Source organism: Stenella coeruleoalba, assembly GCF_951394435.1.
Source record: "Stenella coeruleoalba genome assembly, chromosome: X".
NCBI classification, from domain to species: Eukaryota; Metazoa; Chordata; class Mammalia; order Artiodactyla; family Delphinidae; genus Stenella; species Stenella coeruleoalba.
Window position 1 is genome coordinate 37,574,637 of NC_137152.1, and position 21,363 is coordinate 37,595,999.

Sequence of the window (21,363 nt, forward strand, 5' to 3'; positions counted from 1 at the left end):
AGCTATCTTCTCCTACTCATTACTCTGCAATTCCTTTTTTTTCTTTTTAAAAGAATACTATTTAGATATCCTCTCATCTTAACTCCTAGTATCATCACCTAGAGCAAGTCTGTATTTTCTTATGCTTGGATTTGCAGATTCCATTCTTGTTTCTAGTTCATCTTAAATACCACTGATAGATTTCATTACCTGAGACACTGCATTTCTCTTTACCATTAGCTTTATGAAGTAAAGCTATTAATATTAAATATTAACTTTTTTGCAGTCCAAATGATTTTATTTTTTAAAATTTATTTTATTGAAGTATAGTTGATTACAACATTGTGTTAATTTATGCTATATAACACAGTGATTGTTATACATATATACTTTTTCATATTCTTGTCTATTATAGTTTATCACAGGATATTGAATATAGTTCCCTGTGTCAATTACTCCATGTTATATAATACATGACCAATAGCTCTTCTCTCAGTGCCACCTACAACATGGCCATTTATTTCCAATAAAAGTTGTATCTGTGCAGTTTCCTTAATTCATGCTTTCCTCAGATTTTCACCTTGTCTTTAATGCCTACCAAATATAAAGTTCGTCTCTGCATCTAGTCTCTTTATTATTTTGTGCTTTGCCTATCTAGGCAATAGACACTTTCGTTTTGTTTCATCTCAGGTTATCGTCTATTACATAAAACTCCCCTTACCTACTCCAAAGTAATTGCTCTTTTCCGTTTCTGTTCCCCCAACACTCAGATGCTTCTGCCCCTAGTAATTTTGAAAGTCCCTGAAAATAAGAGCCTGTATCTTATTTTCATTATCCAAATACTAAGCACAAAGAAAATACCAATATTAACTAATCAAATTTGTGGGGGACAAGAATATGAGTATTTTGCTCTATTTCAGAAGGGTTTTTAAAAGTTCTACTGAGAGGAATTCAATGGAACATAGACTGCAATTGGAAAGTAAAGACAATGGAATCAAATATTTAAAAGTTTACTGTCTATGCATTGTGTTTCTATTTTTAAAACATTATTTATTTTGGCTGCTATTAGTCTATTAAAATGATTAGCAAAATGAATAGCACATAGGGTGTCTGCTTCTGAGGTTCAGAAAAAAGTCTCACTAGCAATATGATCAGATTAATTTTCAAAATAAAAGACTCAAACTATTTGATGAAGCATACATACATTTTTAAATGGCACAAAAGAAGATGCTAAGCAGGAATGGAGGAAGAGGATATGAACATGTCATTTTATTTGGGAATAAACTGGACTTTTGTGAGGCATTTTTTTGAGTGGCAAAGAGAATGCCAGCTTGCATGTACAGTTCTTTCTAGACTGATGACTCTCCATTTATGTACTGTTCATTGAATATATGGGCTCAGGAAAGGTGTAGAGAAGCTTTTTATTGCAGGAGCAAATTTTTTACAATGAATATTGGTGCTGGTGATCTAAATATTGTCCAATACAGCAGGGGGTTAGAAGTTAAGTTCTATTTATGTTAGACATTTTATATAAATTTAAGTGTTAAGTAAAGTGAGAAGTGAAGCCACTGCTAAAACCAAGCCTAGGAATCCAGGACTTAATAACTTACAAATAAAGTAAAGCCAAATGTGTGAGAATAAAATGCAACTTAAGAATAAGAGGAGGGGGCTTCCCTAGTGGCGCAGTGGTTGAGAGTCCGCCTGCCGATGCAGGGGACATGGGTTTGTGCCCCGCTCCGGGAAGATCCCACATGCCATGGAGCGGCTGGGCCCGTGAGCCATGGCTGCTGAGCATGCACGTCCGGAACCTGTGCTCTGCAAAGGGAGAGGCCACAAAAGTGAGAGGCCCACATACCACCAAAAAAAAAAGAAAAAAAAAAGAATAAGAGTGGGAAGAGGCCTTCAAGATCGTGGAGGAGTAAGACGTGGAGATCACCTTCCTCCCCACAAATACATCAGAAGTACATCTACATGTGGAACAACTCCTACAGAACACCTACTGAACGCTGCCAGAAGACCTCAGACTTCCCAAAAGATATATATTATTTTCCTTTTTCCCTTGCAAAAATTCCCTTGCAAGTGTGTATGTGTATGCTTCTTTGTGTGATTTTGGCTGTATAGCTTTGCTTTTCCATTTGTCCTAGGGTTCTGTCTGGTTTTTTTTTTTTTACACTATAGTTTTTAGCACTTGTTATCATTGGTGGATTTGTTTTTTGGTTTGGTTGCTCTCTTCTTTCTTTCTTTTTTTTATTACTTTTTAATTTCTTTTAATTTTTAATAGTTTTTAAAATTTTTTATTTTAATTTAATTTTATTTTTTTCTTTCTTTCTTTCTGTTTTCCTCCCTTTTCTTCTGAGCCATTTGGCTGACAGGGTCTCGGTGCTCCAGCAGGGTGTCAGTCCTGTGCCTCTGAGGTGGGAGAGCCGAGTTCAGGACGTTGGTCCACCAGAGACCTCCCAGCTCCATGTAATATCAAATGGCGTAAGCTCTCCCAGAGATCTCCATCTCAATACCAAGACCCAGCTCCACTCAACGACCAGCAAGCCACAGTGCTGGACACCCTATGCCAAACAACTAGCAACACAAGAACACAACCCCACCCATTAGAGGGAGGCTGCCTAAAATCATAATGTCACAGACACCCGAAAACACACCACCAGACAGGGTCCTGCCCACCAGAAAGACAAGATCCAGCCTCATTCACCAGAACATAAGCACCAGTCCCCTCCACCAGGAAGCCTACACAACCCACTGAACCAACCTTAGCCACTGGGGGCAGACACCAAAAACAACGAACCTGCAGCCTGTGAAAAGGAGACACCAAACACAGTAAGTTAAGCAAATTGAAAAGACAGAGAAACACACAGCAGACGAAGGAGCAAGGTAAAAACCCACCAGACCAAACAAATGAACAGGAAATAGGCAGTCTACCTGAAAAAGAATTCAGAGTAATGATAGTAACAGTGATTCCAAAATCTTGGAAATAGAATGGAGAAAACACAAAAAACGTTTAACAAGGACCTAGAAGAATTAAAGAGGAAACGGACAATGATGAACAACACAATAAATGAAATTAAAATTTCTCTAGAAGGAATCAATAGCAGAATAACTGAGTCAGAAGAACGGATAAGTGACCTGGAAGATAAAATAGTTGAAATAACTACCACAGAGCAGAATAAAGAAAAAAGAATGAAAAGAATTGAGGACAGTTTCAGAGACCTCTGGGACAACATTAAACACACCAACATTCGAATTATAGGGGGCCCAGAAGAAGAGAAAAAGAAAGGGACGGAGAAAATATTTGAAGAGATTATAGTTGAAAAATTCCCTAATACAGGAAAGGAAATAGTCAATCAATTCCAGGAAGCACAGAGAGTCCCATACAGGATAAATCCAAGGAGAAACACACCAAGACACATATTAATCAAACTACCAAAAATTAAATACAAAGAAAAAATATTAAAAGCAGCAAGGGAAAAACAACAAATAACATACAAAGGAATCCCCATAAGGTTAACAGCTGATCTTTCAGCAGAAACTCTGCAAGCCAGAAGGGAGTGTCAGAACATGTTAAAGTGATGAAAGGGAAAAACCTACAACCAAGATTACTCTACCCAGCAAGGATCTCATTCAGATTGGATGGAGAAATTAAAACCTTTACAGACAAGCAAAAGCTAAGAGAATTCAGCACCACCAAACCAGCTTTACAAAAAATGCTAAAGGAACTTCTCTAGGCAGGAAACACAAGAGAAGGAAAAGACCTACAATAACAAACCCAAAACAATTAAGAAAATGGTTAATAGGAACATACCTATCAATAACTACCTTAAATGTAAATGGATTAAGTGCTCCAACCAAAAGATATACACTGGCTGAATGGATACAAAAACAAGACCCATATATACGCTGTCTACAAGAGACCCACTACAGACCTAGGGACACATGTAGACTGAAAGTGAGGGGATGGAAAAAGATATTCCATGCAAATGGAAATCAAAATAAAGCTGGAATAGCAATTCTCATATCAGACAAAATAAACTTTAAAATAAAGACTGTTACTAGAGAGAAAGAAGGACACTACATAATAGTCAAGGGATCAAACCAAGAAGAAGATAGAACAATTGTAAATATTTATGCACCCAACATAGGAGCACCTCAGTACAGAAGGCAAATGCTAACAGCCATAAAAGGAGAAATCAACAGTAACACAATCACAGTAGGGGACTTTAACACCCCACTTTCACCAATGGACAGATCATCCAAAATGAAAATAAATAAGGAAACACAAGCTTTACATGATACATTAAACAAGATGGAGTTAATTGATATTTATAGGACATTCCATCAAAAAACAACAGAATACACTTTCTTCTCAAGTCCTCATGGAACATTCTCCAGGATAGATCGTCTCTTGAGTCACAAACCAAGCCTTGGTAGATTTCAGAAAATTGATATCATAACAAGTATCTTTTCTGACCACAACACTATGAGATTAGATATCAATTACAGGGAAAAATTCTGCAAAAACTACAAACACATGGAGGCTAAACAATACACTATTAAACAACCACGAGATCACTGAAGAAGTCAAAGAGGAAATCAAAAAAATACCTAGAAACAAATGACAATGAAAACACAACAACCCAAAACCTATGGGATGCAGCAAAAGCAGTTCTAAGAGGGAAGTTTATAGCAATGCAATCCTACCTCAAGAAACAAAAAACATCTCGAATAAACAACCTAACCTTTCACCTAAAGCAATTAGAGAAAGAAGAACAAAAGAACCCCAAAGTTACCAGAAGAAAAGAAATCATAAGGATCAGATCAGAAATAAATGAAAAAGAAAAGAAGGATACGATAGCAAAGATCAATAAAACTAAAAGCTGGTTCTTTGAGAAGATAAACAAAATTGATAAACTGTTAGCCAGACTCATCAAGGAAGAAAGGGAGAAGACGCAAATCAATAGTCTTGAAAAAGGAGAAGTAACAACTGACACTGCAGAAATACAAAGGATCATGAGAGATTACTACAAGCAACTATATGCCAATAAAATGGACAACCTGGGAAAATGGACAAATTATTAGAAAAGCACAACCTTCTGAGACTGAAGCAGGAAGAAATAGAAAATGTAAACAGACCAATCACAAGCACTGAAATTGAGACTGTGATTAAAAATCTTCCAACAAACAAAAGCCCAGGACCAGATGGCTTCACAGGCCAATTCTATCAAACATGTAGAGAAGAGCTAACACCTTACCTTCTCAAACTCTTCCAAAATATAGCAGAGGGAGGAACACTCCCAAACTCATTCTGCGAGGCCACCATCACCCTGATACCAAAACCAGACAAATACGTCACAAAGAAAGAAAACTACAGGCCAATATCACTGATGAACATACATGCAAATATCCTCAACAAAATACTAGCAAACAGAATCCAACAGCACATTAAAAGGATCATACACCATGATCAAGTTGGGTTTGTCCCAGGAATGCAAGGATTCTTCAATATATGCAAATCAATCTATATGATAAAACATATGAACAAATTGAAGGAGAAAAACCATATGACCATCTCAATAGATGCAGTAAAAGCTTCCGACAAAATTCAACACCCATTAATGATAAAAACTCTCCAGAAAGTAGACATAGAGGGAACTTACCTCAACATAATAAAGGCCGTATATGACAAATCCACAGCCAACATCGTTCTCAATGGTGAAAACTGAAACCATCTCCACTAAGATCAGGAACAAGACAAGGTTGCCCACTCTCCCCACTGTTATTCAACATAGTTTTGGAAGTTTTAGCCACAGCAATCATAGAAGAAAAAGAAATAAAAGGAATCCAAACTGGAAAAGAAGAAGTAAAGCTGTCACTGTTTGTAGATGATATGATACTATACATAGAGCATCCTAAAGACTCTACCAGAAAACTACTACAGCTAATCAATGAATTCAGTAAAGTAGCAGGATACAAAATTAATGCACAAAAATCTCTTGCATTCCTATACACTAATGATGAAAAATCTAAAAGAGAAATTAAGGAAACACTCCCATTTACCATTGCAACAAAAAGAATAAAATACTTAGGAATAAATCTACCTAAAGAGACAAAAGACCTGCATGCAGAAAACTATAAGACACTGATGAAAGAAATTAAAGATGATACAAACAGATGGAGAGATATACCATGTTTTCAGATTGGAAGAGTCAACATTGTGAAAATGACTATACTACCCAAAGCAATCAATGCAATCCGTATCAAACTACCAATGGCATTTTTCACAGAACTAGAACAAAAAAATTCACAATGTGTATGACAACACCAAAGACCCCAAATAGCCAAAGCAGTCTTGAGAAAGAAAAACAGAGCTGGAGAAATCAGGCTCCCTGACTTCAGACTATACTAAAAAAGCTACAGTAATCAAGACAGTATGGTACTGGCACAAAAACAGAACGATAGATCAATGGAACAGGATAGAAAGCCCAGAGATAAACCCACACAGATATATGGTCACCTTATCTTTGATAAAGTAGGCAAGAATATACAATGGAGAGAAGACAGCCTCTTCAATAAGTGGTGCTGGGAAAACGGGACAACTACATGTAAAAGAATGAAATTAGAACACTCCCTAACGCCATACACAAAAATAAACTCAAAATGGATTAAAGACCTAAATGTAAGGCCAGACACTATAAAACACTTAGAGGAAAACATAGGCAGAACACTATGACATAAATCACCGCAAGATCTTTTTTGACCCACCTCCTAGAGAAATGGAAATAAAAACAAAAATAAACAACAGAGACCTAATGAAACTTAAAAGCTTTTGCACAGCAAAGAAAACCATAAACAAGACGAAAAGACAACCCTCAGAATGGGAGAAAATATTTGCAAATGAAGCCACTGACAAATGATTAATCTCCAAAATTTACAATCAGCTCATGCAGCTCAATATCAAAAAAACAAACCACCCAATCCAAAAATGGGCAGAAGACCTAAATAGACATTTCTCCAAAGAAGATATACAGATTGCCAACAAACACATGAAAGAATGCTCAACATCATTAATCATTAGAGAAATGCAAATCAAAACTACAATGAGATATCATGTCACACCGGTCAGAATGGCCATCATCAAAAAATCTAGAAACAATAAATGCTGGAGAGGGTGTGGAGAAAAGGGAACCCTCTTGCACTGTTGGTGGGAATGTAAATTGATACAGCCACTATGGAGAACAGTATGGAAGTTCCTTAAAAATCTAAAAATAGAACTACCATACAACCCAGCAGTCCCACTACTGGGCATATACCTGAGAAAACCATAATTCAAAAAGAGTCATGTACCACAATGTTCATTGCAGCTGTACTTACAATAGCCAGGACATGGAAGCAACCTGAGTGTCCATCAACAGGTGAATGGTTAAAGAAGAAATGGCAGATATATACAATGGAATATTACTCCACCGTAAAAAGAAACGAAATTAAGTTATTTGTAGTGAGGTGGATGGACCTAGAGTGTGTCATACAGAGTGAAGCAAGTCAGAAAGAGGAAAACAAATACTGTATGCTAACACATATATATGGAATCAAAAAAAAGTGGTTCTGACGAACCTAGGGACAGGACAGGAATAAAGACGCAGACATAGAAAATGGACTTGAGAGAATGGAGTTGAGGATACGGGGAGGGGCAATGGTAAGCTGAAATGAAGTGAGAGAGTGGCATGGACTTATATATACTACCAAATGTAAAATAAATAGCTGGTGGGAAGTAGCTGCATAGCACAGGGAGGTCAGCTCCATGCTTTGTGACCACCTAGAGGGGTGGGATAGGGAGGGTGGGAGGGAGATGCACAAGGGAGGAGATATGGGGATATATGTATATGTATAGCTCATTCACTTTGTTATAAAGCAGAAACAAACACACCCTTGTAAAGCAATTATACTCCAATAAAGATGTTAAAAATAAAGAAAAAGAATAAGAGGATGAGATTTTATATGGGAGATGTGTTCAGAGTACAGTATCAAAATGACTAACAGGGGAAAACTGGATTTGATGATTCAGAGCATTCTCCGTATCTAAAAACTCTTGCTGGTAAGATAGTGTGTAATTCTTCATTTTACAATTATTATTGAGATTCGCATATGTCTCATGAACTATACTGGTAATGGAACAATCTGTGATTCCCACTCTGGGCAAGAATAGTATAATAATTGTGTTAAAGGTAATTCACAGTAGTAAAGAGAGCATTAGTTACAGTGACTTAAATACAGAATTTTATTTCTCTCTTATATAAAGTCTCTAATATCACAGGCCATTGGAAAACCTAGTTGCTCCTGCTTATTTATGAATCCAGGTTCCTTCCACTACTCAACTCCACTGTCTCTTGGATTCTTTGTGGCATCTGCATGTTTGAATCCATGTTGCTGTCACGTCCAGGTTTTAGTAAGCAAGAGGGTAGAAGAAGGTATAGAGAAAACATGCCTACTGTTTCAATGCTCTGGTTTGAAGGTAGCACCCGTTTTTTTCTCTCACATTCTGTTTAGAACATTGTCACGTGGCCACACCAATTTTCAAACGAGGTTGAGAAATGTTATATGACTGGGCAGCCATATGGCTGGCTACTACTCTGTTATTGCAAAAGAATGATGAAACAGATTCTAGTGGGCAGCTTTCAGTCTACCACAGTTGGTTTGTCATCTCTCTGATTTTGTACTTCTTGTTAAATATATATAATTTTTGTTCCAAGAAAACAATAACACCTGGATGGAGAGTTGGAGTATAGACATCCATTTATTGTTTGTATAGGTCAAGATGGCTGTGATCACAATATTTTTCCTATAGGCATGAATAAATTAATTTTTTCAGTTTTATTGAGATATAATTGACATACAGCATTGTATAAATTTAAAGTGTACAGCATAATGACTGGACATATATATATTGTGAAATGATTGCCACAGTAAGTTTAGTTAACATCCATATCATATAGATACAAAAAAGAGAAAGAAAAAATTTTTCCTTGTGATGAGAACTTTTAGGATCTACTCTCTTAGCAAATTAAACTGTTTTTTATCACCTTAATTTGATATTGTTGCTAATAAGCAAGAATCAGTGAGATAAGTGAGGATTTAGAATTGAAAGCTAATGAGGACTTAGACTCTGAGTCACCCCTTCAAGCCAAGCTAATGAGGACTTAGACTCTGAGTCACCCCTTCAAGCCTAGGCTCTCCACAGAAATTTCCCCTTTAAACCCTTGTCTGTTTAATCTTCTCTTCACCCTACTTGATATCCCCTACCAAAATAGAGCTAGATTGCTTAGCTGAACTCCAATCTCCAATACTGAATATATATATATATAAAATCATTCTGAACTTCACTTTCCTTATCTACAATGGTGAATAATAATAGAAAATACCTCATAGGGCTTTTGAAAGGATTAAATGAGTTCATATATATATATTTCTTAGAACAATGCCTGGAACATCATGTCATATAAGAGCTTGGCACATAATAAGTGCTATATATGTATTTTCTGTCATTATCATCATCATCATCATCAAATTTACTGGTTTCCCTGTGTTCAATTTGGATTAATTTATGTGTACCTTTTAATCTTCTGCCATCTATTCTTTGTGTCAATTTTACTTTTTCATTCTGTTTTTAGATGAAAAGTTTGGGATTAAGACCTCACAAAAAAGAATTTCTGGAAAAGTTTCATTTCATAGTGAAATGGAGGGTGAAGATACAAGAGATGATTCATTGTATTCCATTTTAGAAGAACTGTGGCACGGTGCTGAACAGATAAAAAGCTATCAGGAAAAACAGAACAAACCTCTGAGTCATGCTGCTTTCATCAATAAGAAAATATTGAATACAGAATGGGATTATGGATATAAAGACAGTGGAAAATTTGTTCATCCAGGCCCAAATCGTATTCCTTCACAGAAAAGATCCCATAAACGTGACTCATTTGGAAAGAGTTTAAAGTATAATTTAGATGTACCTATTCATAATAAAAACAATGCAACAAAGAACTTTGATAAAATTATTGGACACGGTGAAGTTTTCACCCAGAGCTCTTCTTATACTAACCATGAAAATACACATACAGGAGTGAAATTCTGTGACAGCAATCCATGTGGAAAAGTCTTCAGCTTCAAACAAGCACTCAGTCACAATCTGAAATTTCCTGTTGGGGAAAAAGCAAATATGTGTACTGAACTTGGGAAGATCTTCACCCAGAGGTCACACCTCTTTGCACCTCAGAGAATTCATACTATGGAAAAACCTCATGAACTTAGCAAATGTGTGAATGTTTTTACACAGAAGCCACTACTCAGTATATATTTGAGAGTTCATAGAGATGAAAAACTGTATATATGTTCTGAGTGTGGGAAGGCATTCATCCAAAATTCAGAATTAATTATGCATGAGAAAATTCATACTAGAGAAAAACCCTATAAATGTAGTGAATGTGGAAAATCATTTTTCCAAGTGTCATCTCTACTTAGGCATCAGACAACCCATACTGGAGAAAAACTTTATGAATGCAGTGAATGTGGGAAAGGCTTCTCCCTCAACTCAGCCCTCAATGTACATCAGAAAATTCATACTGGAGAGAGACACCACAAGTGCAGTGAGTGTGGGAAAGCCTTTACCCAAAAATCAACGCTCAGAATGCATCAGAGAATTCATACAGGAGAGAGATCCTACATATGTACTGAATGTGGGCAGGCCTTCATCCAAAAGGCACACTTGATTGCACATCAAAGAATTCATACTGGAGAGAAGCCTTATGAATGCAGTGACTGTGGGAAATCTTTCCCTTCTAAGTCACAACTCCAGATGCATAAGCGAATTCACACAGGAGAGAAACCCTATATATGCACTAACTGTGGGAAGGCCTTTACCAACAGGTCAAATCTCAATACTCACCAGAAATCTCATACTGGAGAGAAGTCTTATATATGTGCAGAATGTGGAAAAGCCTTCACAGACAGGTCAAATTTCAATAAACACCAGACAATTCATACTGGAGAGAAACCCTATGTCTGTGCTGATTGTGGGAGGGCCTTCATCCAGAAGTCAGAGTTAATTACACATCAGAGAATCCATACTACAGAGAAGCCTTACAAATGTTCTGACTGTGAGAAATCCTTCTCCAAGAAACCACATCTCAAAGTACATCAGCGAATTCACACAGGAGAGAAACCATATATATGTGCAGAATGTGGGAAAGCCTTCACTGACAGGTCAAATTTCAATAAACACCAGACAATTCATACTGGAGAGAAACCCTATAAATGTAGTGACTGTGGAAAGGGCTTCACTCAGAAATCAGTTCTGAGTATGCATCGCAATATTCATACATGAAAGTAAACCTGTTTCTTGAAAATGAGAAAACCTTATCACAGAAATCAGGTCTAAGTGTGTATTATAAAATTCAACCAAGACCGATCATATATGAATACATTGTATAATAAAAAGAATTCATCAGGCTGTTTCACCTGAGAGGAGAAAAATTATTTGGAAGAGACCCTCTAAGAATGCACTGAATGAAGGGGAACTTCCATATTTTCACAGCCTCACAAAATATAATAGAATTCATACCAGGGAAAATGCTGTCAGTTTGAGGCATTAGGAAAAGCCTTCCTGTACAAAGTATTATATAAGGCAAGTTATTATCAAATTCTTTATAGATGGAGTATGCAAAATCATATAAATGACTGTAATGTTTACTGTGTTATATTAAGCAATTTAAAGTGGCAACAAAACAAAAGGTAGGACAACAAAATGATATATTTAATGTGTAGACCTGCTCTCAGTTCTGTAGAGTATTTGCAGCAGAACACATTGCACAATGGGAGGAATAATTGAATTGAAAATTTTTTTTGGATTTAATGTAATTGTGTCTATCAAATATGTTTCCTATTGAATATTTTGCTCATGTGAATCCACAGTTTTAAAGTCATTATTGTTTTATATATACACACATCTGCTGATACAATTTTACATGAATACATACATATAATCCTATCATTCATACTGGTTTCCATGACATCGTATTTTTATCTTCCTTCATTGTGGTACAATGCAAAATAGCCACAGATCTCTCCCATCCTTTTATGCACCCCCCTTTGTAATATTACTCTGTTGTTTTTCTTATTAAGAGGTGGAGCTCTCTCTCTACTCCTTGACTCTGAGCTTGGCCATGTGACTTGTTTTGGCCAATGTACATTAACAAAGAGATTCAAGAAGATGCTGGGGAAGTGTGTAAAGCCTGCCTCGAGTCTTACCCTCTCTTGCTGCTCTTTGGAATTCCAAGACCTTCATGTGAAGAAACTCAGATTACTGAGGGATGAGAAGCCACATGGAACAGAGATGAACCAGGCCAGCTGAAGCCCCTTAGACCAAATGCCAGACATGGGAGTGAGGCTTTCATCAACCTCCAGCCCCAGCCACGCCAGCCCACACCAGAAGAGCCACACCAGTCATCCCAGCCAACCTGGAGAATTATGAGATAAATAAAATGATTATTGTTTTAAGCTACTAAGTTTGGGGTAGTCTGTTGCACAGCAAATGCTAAGTAATACCTAAAAGTGTACGTCTACTGGGGGTATTGTTTCAAAATATAAGACGTGACATTAGCTTTGGGCCTGGGCAGCAGGCAGAGACTGGAAAAACAATGAGGAAAACTGTTAAGAAAGGCTGGAAAAGATGGCAGTCTGTGTTGTTTAGTAAGGGAAAGAAATAGCAAAACAGTCACCATCCTCTGTGGAAAGATAGAGAATGTACCAAATGAACTTGTGGATCTGGCTAAAGAGATTTCCAACAGAATGTTGGAATTATCAGTTTGCTTCTTTTAGCTGCATGTGATAAGATACAGAAAGAAAAGTATGAACTAAGCAAATAACTGTTCCATTTGTGAGCAGAATTCAGAAGAAATAACAGAAAAGCCAGGACTTGGCTGGGTTGAAAATAACTGCTTCACATCTCCAGTCTCTCCAGCCACCAAAATATTCTCAAGGTGAAAAAATGGCCCAAGGGTAGAGATCAAATCGTAGATGTGGTTCTAAGACCCTTTGTTAAAATGTGTGAAATATTTAAGTTGGAGTTTGGGAGACTCTCTCAGCTAAGTCAAACAGCTTCTTAAAACTTCACATTTTCCCAGTAGCCTGACACACTGCTCAAAGTAGGGAGGGTAAAAAGAATTGTTGATGTCGCATTTGGGACATGGAGTAAATACAAACCAGATTCATAGAAACTTGTAACATTTTTAATAGAGTTTTACTAGCAAAACTACCTCCAGGTTGGACTTAAAGGGACCGAAACAGTCCAAAATGAAAAGTGGCCTCTGGACTCCCCTCTCTAACTTCTGTGAACAGGAAGCAAGCTGAGAAAGTTACTCAGCTGCAAACATGGGCCATTTCTTATGGGAAAAGAAGGCTGTCTCAGAAGACCCAAGAACGATGTACTAAAATGGACTGGGAAGCCATTCCCAGGTAGAACCGTGACCTAAGCAAGAAACATTATTTGCCCCTGGGGCAGGGAAACCTGACAATTTTTGCTCTCTGGGATTTCAGAATTATTATGGAACAGTGACATATGTGCCTCTTGTTCCTCCCCTTTTTGAATGGGAGTATCTGTTGCAGTTATCTTGTCCCTATCTCATTATTGTATTTATATTTATGTGTGTGTGTGTGTTGGGTTGGGGGGGTGGTCATATAACTTGTCATTTAACTCACAGGTCTCTGGATCAAGAAACTGAGAAACTGCACCCAAGGAGCCTCAGCCATATCTGAACCTGATGCAGAAGACTTAAAGTCTTAGATTTGAGCCTGATGCTATAATTTGGGATAAACGTTTAGAGGTCTTGGAATGGAGGTGAACATATTTTGCATGGTATGATAATGTAAATAATTTATGACCAGAAGAGAGACTGTTAGACAGAAAATGCTACAAATTTCTATCCTTATATGTATGCCTGTTTTCAGTCATTATTTTGCTTTGTGTTTCAGTTGGGATAATTTCTATTAACCTATCTTCAAGTTCACTGATTTTTAACCCCTACCCTGGCTCTGTTAGATCCACTGATGAACCCATTGAAGGCATTCTTCATCTCAGTTATGTTTTCTTTTCATTTCTAGTATTTCCATTCTCTCTGCTGAAATTCCCCATCTGTTCATACCTGTTGTTTACATTTTCCACTACCCTCTTTAACATATTAATTAATCATTGTTATTTTAAATTCCCTGTTTGACAGTTCCAACAACTGGATCAACTGAGTCTGGATCTGTTGATTGCTTTGTCTCTTGACAGTGGATTGTTTTCTCTTGCTGTTTTGCATGTAATTTTTGGCTGAATATCCAATGTTGTATGTAGGAGAGTAGAAACTAAGGTAAATATTTATTCCTGGGAGTAGATAATGGCTGCTTTCCTTATAGGTCATTAGCATAGGGGAATTGAGTCCATCTAGTCAGGATTTAGGCTGGGTTTAGGTTTTGTTGCTCTCTTTACCTACAGTGTGTCAATGACTTCAAATTTCTCTAGTGTTACCTTGTGCTTAGAGTAGGCACTGGTTTTCCAGATAATTTTTCTCAATATTCCTGAACCACCCTTGCCTTTAGGTGTTTCCTATGTGCCTGCATCTCAGAGAGACTCCCTCTCTATGCTCTTGCTTCTCCCTTAGTAGTAGACTTCTATTATTACCTGGGTCTTGGTGACCTGATGAGTGGGGGGACAGGAGTTGTCCTGGGCCAGCCTCAGTCTTAGGCAGGCCCTGTATCCCTAGGTCTTGGAGGGTGAGGCTTTTTCAGTGATCCTACCCTCCCCATTAGTATAAAGCCTTAAATGGTCTGGGCCTAGGATGGTTTCCTGCCCTTCCTCTGTGAGTGGAAGGTTTTTTTCCCTTTTCCTTTCCTCTAGCCACAGTGGATCTTCACCTATGTCCTGTGGGCAACAAGGTTTGCTGCACTTCCCCCAGTGGCTTAAGGCTTTTGTTTTGTAGGGGAATAGGGTCCCACTGGGGCTTTGTGCCATTTCTGTATCAGCAGCTGTCCCCTTGCAGGCCTACACCACTGAGAGAGGCTTTCTCCAATCCCACCCTATCCCCAGTGTTTCTTGTGAGCACCCAGTGGAGGTCTGTGGAGAAGAACCTGCAAATGGGGGCTAACTACCCCTAGGTCTGCAGCTCTCAGAGGTCCTATATTCTCACACTATCCCACACTCAGCCTTTAGAAATTTATTTAAAATTCTTGCTGAATTCTTACTGCTGGTGTGGTAGACCCATCTTCCTTCCTGCTCTGCCATAGGTGACCAGTGATAACTTCCTGTCTCCTTTGAGGCATTTGCCTTATATATCAAGCTAGTTGGTTGCTCTATGATGAGTTCAAGAAGAGTTATGATTTTGTAGATTACCTGAATTTTTTCTAATTATAAGAATGGGAGCTCTTTTCAGGTGTCTACATTCTAGCCAGAATCCAGAAGTCTGGATGGTCTCCTTTAGTCACTACCATCAGAATATATGCCACCTTTCAATATGACTTTGCCACTTCACCCAAGAGGTAGAGTCCATTTCTCCAGCCCTTGAAACTGGATTTGGCCACTTCTTTGGCCAGTAGGACATTAGCAAATATGACACAAGCAGAGGCTTGAGAAGTACTTGCACACTGAGGTTTGCCCACTCTTGCTCCTCTTTGAAATCCTGAGCCCAAGTGTGAAAAAGCCTGGATTATGCTATTAGAGGATGAGAGACTTTATGGAGCAGTGATGGAGCAGAGATGAGCCATCCCAGTTGAGGTGCCCTAGACCAACCATATTTCATCTGCCAGATGTGTGAATGAAGCCATTCTATCCATCTAGCCATGGTCAAGCCTACTGTGGTCGGCAGCCTCTGAGATGACCTTGAATTATTGCCACCTCCTGGTATCTACACCCTTATGTAATTCTGTTCCCTTGAGTTTGGGCTGGATTAGTGACTTGGTTCTAGTGAATAGAATGAGGCAGAGGTAATGGGATGTCACGTCCAAGATTAGGTTACAGAAAGATGGGGGCTTCCAATTTGGATGCTGTCACTCTCAGAGGGTTTACTCTAGGGGAAGCATGAGGCAGCCCTATGGAGAGACCCACATGAGTGAGTTTTGGAGCATATTTTTCCAGTCTAGCCTTCTCATAAGACCAGAGCCTCAGCTTACAGCTTGACTGCAACCTTATGAGAGACCTTCAGCCAAAGGCACCCTTCTGAGCCTCACCTGAATTCCTGACCCACAGAAACCGTGAGATAATAGATGTTGTTTTAAGCTGCTAAATTTTAGGGTAATTTGTTAGATAGTAATAGATTACAATAGTAATACACTGGCCTAGACTAGAAAAGCTCTGCCATCCACTCCACCCATCCCAGACGACTCACAGAATCGTGGATTAAAATGTTGATTGTTTTAAGCCACTAAGTTTTGGGTGGCTTATTACCGAGAAAAAGCTAACTAATACATTTATTATTTACTGAATTTCCTCCTCCACTATTTATCCCCAACAGATAACCAGTACTAATTAACCACTATGAACACTTTCATGTTTTAATCTGTGCTCATAATTGTATATAGATATACATATGTTACATGCTTATAATCAGACAGAAGCTGTATAAGGATTGTTTTCTTCCTTGATTTTCAAATATGGGATCATGTCACACAACTATCTCTGCTTGCTTTATTACTCAACAATAACGCATTTGAATGATTGCATGATAGTTCGTGGGGTGGATATGCAATAATTTATTCAACCATTTATATATTAAGATTTATTTATACACCCCCTTTTCAACTTAGGAGCAATGCTGTTCAAAATATTGAGGCAATTTGCATAGTGGTTGGGTAGATAGGCTCAGGAACCAGTCAGCTAGGGTTTCAATCCTGGTTCTACCAGTTACTAGCTATGTGACCTTGGACAGGTTAGTTAACCTCTCTGTCCTGATTTCTTCAGCTGTAAAGGATGGATGTTCACAGTAGTACCTATCTCATAGATTTGACATGAGATGTGTATAAACTTCCTAGGGCTGCTGTAATAAAGTACCACAAACTGAGTGGCTTAAAACAACAGAAATGTATTGTGAGGGCAGAAGTCTGAAATTAAGGTGTCAGCAGGGCCACACTCCCTCTGAAGGCACTAGAGAAGGAATTGTTTTGTGCCTCTCACCTAGTTTTTGGTAGTCTCAGTCATTCCTTGGCTTGTGGATACATCACTCCAGTCATACAGCCATTTTCTTCCCGTGTGTCTTCACATCGTGTTCCTTCTGCTAGTCTGTCTCTGTGTCTAATTTTCCCTTTTTTTTTTTAATAAGAATACCAGTCATATTGGATTAGGCCCACCCTACTGGCCTCATTTTAACTTGATTACTTCTGTAAAGACTCTGTTTTCAAGTAAGGTCACATTCTGAGGTACTGGAGGTTAGGACTTCAACATATCTTTGGGGGGTACACAATTACTCATAACAAGAAGTTGATGCACTTATCTGTGTAAAACACTTAGAACTATGTGTGGGGAGAAATTCTTGATGAATACTAGATACACCCCACTTCCTGAGCCTGCCAAGTCCCCCCTACCATTCTCTATGCTTGGGCAGGATTTGAGAGCTTGTGTGTGGTATCTTAGTCTCATCCAACTACCTAAAGAAAATGTTTAGAGTGACAGGGAAAGCAGGCCGAGGACCAAGGCTTGTGCTATCAGCATTTGAGGACCAGGCCAAGAAAGATTCATCTACAGAGCATAATGGGAAGGAACAGCTGGAGTGGTGAAAACATACCAGGTGAGCAAGGGGTTCACAGAGAACAGAGTGTTTCCAAGGAGTGTTTCAGTGGAGGAACTGTCCACCCTAGAGGTCAATTCACATGAGGAAAGAAAACCGGTGCTTGGATTTTGTGACAAGGAGGTCATTATTAACTTTGGTGAGTGTTATTTTAGAAGTGAATTTAACTAAGGAAAACAATTGAGCAAATTTGAAGGAGTTTCTGAACTCAGGTGGTGTTACTTCACCACAAAACTTTTCCAGTAGAAAAAAAAAATTAGGTTATTGGGCTGTATTGTTCTACTGTTGTCTGGGTTATGCTGAGAAATGTGTTTTCAAGAATCCTGTGTGACTCCAGGTTAGAGTCGGCCAAAAGTAGAAATTGCATGAGATTCGGGAGGTCAAAGTGAAGGAACAACCATTACTCCAAAAGTTTGAGATTAGATACAGGGAAGGACAGATGCAGAGATACCCGGAAGGTCTTAATTTTTCCTCACTCTCTTCCACTCTGTATTCAGCCCTTTCTATCTCCCAGCCCTGCTTACCTACAGTGGCCCCAGGCCTGCCACCAGATGCCTAGCTGCAACCCACAAAGGCAACAGTTCTTCATATATTTCTCCATCAGCTCTCCTTTCATAGTCTCACTTAAGCAGCTGGATGTGCCTGGCTTCTCAGATTTTCTTGCAAGCACTGACTTATCCACCCATGCCAGTGTTTCAAAAGGGCTGGTTTAGTGACTTCTCTAATCTTCCAGCTTCCCCTTCCATACCTTTACTTCCCCAGCTACTCCCACAATTGTGCATGATCTAATTCATATAAAAATTCCTTATTCCATAATACTCATAATGAATCCACTTCCCTGATTGAACCCTGATTGTTAAAGTTACACTTTCTTTTCCTGAGAACTTGGTAAGCATTGCTCTTCTAAAATTGAGTGGTACCATTGAGAAGTCTTAGATTAACCTGATATTTTTCTTGTATGTTTCTGCCACGTGATTCTTTTTTTATGCTGGAAGTTAAGGATCTTTAGAAGCATATGCCTTAGTCTTGATTTTTGTGAGCTAATTTTAACTGGGTTATAGTTAGCTGTTCCAATCATGATTCAAGCCTTTTATTTCAGGGAAGTTTTATTTTGTTTAACTTTTTTATCTGGTCCATCTCTTCTCTTCTTCAGGGACATCAAGTATGCATATGTAATATGTCTTTGTCATCTTCTCCGTCCATTTCTTACCACTCTACATTCGTTTCATACATTCGTTTCATTATTCTTTTTGGTTGTTTGTGATTGGCTCTAGCTTCCTGTTCAGAGATAATTCTCCATGAATTCTTAATGTCTAGACATCAAGCCAGTGTGCTCAGGTTTATTTACATTCCAGAACAGTAAAGATAGAGAATGTCTCCCTCCCTGGAGACATTCCCAGAGATTTACTTACATTCTAGGACAATAAAGGTAATGTCTCTCTTCCTAAGACGAGGATGGGCAATAAATCAATATAACAATATTGTGTTTTCCCCACATTTTAATTATGTCAATTTTCAATCATGTAGAAGTACTGAAAGAACAGTACAATGAACACACATACAACTTTCATCTAGATTCAACAATGTATATGTAAATTTTTTCCTGAATAATTGATGGTAAGTTATAGACATTATAACATTACACTCAAATATTTGAGCATCCATATCCTAAAAATAAGGACATTCTCCCCCATAACTAGATCATCATTATCAATCTAATTCTCATATGATATCTAATATGATATATCCAGTCCATTTTCAAATTTCTCTCATTGTCTCCAAAATATATTTTACAACTTTATTGAGGTATAATAACATATAGTAAATGGAACTTGTTTAAAGTGTACAATTTGATGAGTTTTGACATATGTATGTACCTTTAAAACCATCACTACAATAAAAATAACATATCCATTACCCATAAAAGTTTCCTTATGCCCGTTTGTCATCCAACCCGCCCTCCCCACACCCTTCCCCCCATCCACAGGCAACCACTGATCTGTTTTTTCTCACTATAAATTAGTTTGAATTTTCTACAATTTTATATAAATGGAATTGTACTGTAGGCATTCTTGTTTTGTTTTGCTTCTTTCATTCAGCATAATTATTTTGTGATTCGTTTTTGTTGTTACATGTATCTATAGTAATTACTTTTTACTGCTAAATGGTATTTCATTGTATAGATGTACCAAATTTGTTTATCCATTCATGTGTTGATAGAAATCTGTGTTGTTTCTAGTTTTTGGCTATTACAAATAAAACTGATATGAACATTTGAATACAAGTCTTTGTGTGGATGTAGCTTTCATTTCTCTTGTGTGAATACCTAGGATTGAATAGTTTGGTCATACACTGAGTGTATATTTAGCTATTTAAGAAATTTGCAAACTATTTTCCAAAGTGCTGTACCATTTTACATTTCCACCAGCAGCATATAAGTGTTCCATTTGCTTCACATCTTTGCCCTCACTAGGAATGATTATTCCTTTTAATTTTAGCCATTTTTGTGGGAGTCATGTGGTGTCTCACTGTGGTTTTAACTTACACTTTCCTAATAACTAATGCTATAGATCATCTTGTGCTTATTTACAATCTATATATCATCTTGGTTGATATATCTTTTCAAATACTTTGTCCAGTTGTAAGAGTTCTTTATATATCCTAGATATAAGTCCTTTGTTGGATATATATTTTGCAAACATTTTCTCCCAAGTTTGCCTTTTCATTTGAATAACAGAAGAGCAAAAGTTTTTAATTTTAATAAGTCCAGTTCATTTATACGTTCCTTATAGTTCATGCTTTTTGAGTCATGGTTAAGAAATTTTTGCAAAACTCAGGGTCACTAAGACTTTATCCTATGCTTTCTTCTAGACATTTTATAATATTGGTTCTTACATTTAGTCCTGCTATCCATTTTGATTTAATTTTGTATATGGTCTTAGGAAACGGTTTAGTTTCACTTTGTTTTGCATATGGCTGTCCAATTGTTCAAGAACCATTTGTTTAAAAAAAATTATCCTCCCTCGATTGACTTGCCTTGTCATTTCTGTAAAAAAGTCAGTTGATTGGTTGTATTTCTGGAAGTACTTCAGTTCTGTTTTTCCATTTGTCTATCTTACTGCCAGTACCACTGTTGGCATTGTTGTAACTTCTGTATTACTCTAGCATTAGTGATTACTGTAGATTCATAATAAGTCAAAGTCAGATAGTGTTAAGTTCTCCAACTTTACTTTTCTTTTCCACAATTGTTTTGGCTATTCTAGGTCTTTTAAATTTCCATATGAATTTTAGAATCAGCTTGTTGGTTACTATAAAAGGCCTGCTTGGGTTTTGATTGGGATTGAATTGAATCTATAGATCTATTTGGAAATAATTGACATTATAATAATATTGAGTTTTCAGATCCATGAACAGGGTATATATTTCCATTTATTTAGGTCTTCTTTCATTTCTCTCAGAAGTGTTTTGTAGTTTTTAGTATGCAAGTTTTATACATTTTGTCAAATTTATCCCTAAGTATTTCATATGCCTATATTATTTTAAATGGTATTATTTTAAAATTTCCAATAGTTAT

At 37.5% G+C, this 21,363-nt stretch overlaps 1 protein-coding gene across 3 annotated transcripts in view; it reads left to right on the plus strand.

Moving 5' to 3' along the window:
- ZNF81 (zinc finger protein 81) overlaps positions 1-19,486 on the plus strand; it is a 71,633-nt gene extending 52,147 nt beyond the window's left edge. For all 3 annotated transcript variants that reach the window (XM_079911488.1, XM_079911489.1, XM_079911490.1), the window contains one exon: positions 9,651-19,486. In XM_079911488.1, coding sequence (XP_079767614.1) covers positions 9,651-11,359 — 1,709 coding nt within the window. In that variant the 3' untranslated portion in view covers positions 11,360-19,486. The remainder of the gene's footprint in view (positions 1-9,650) is intronic.
- Positions 19,487-21,363: the final 1,877 nt, after the last annotated feature.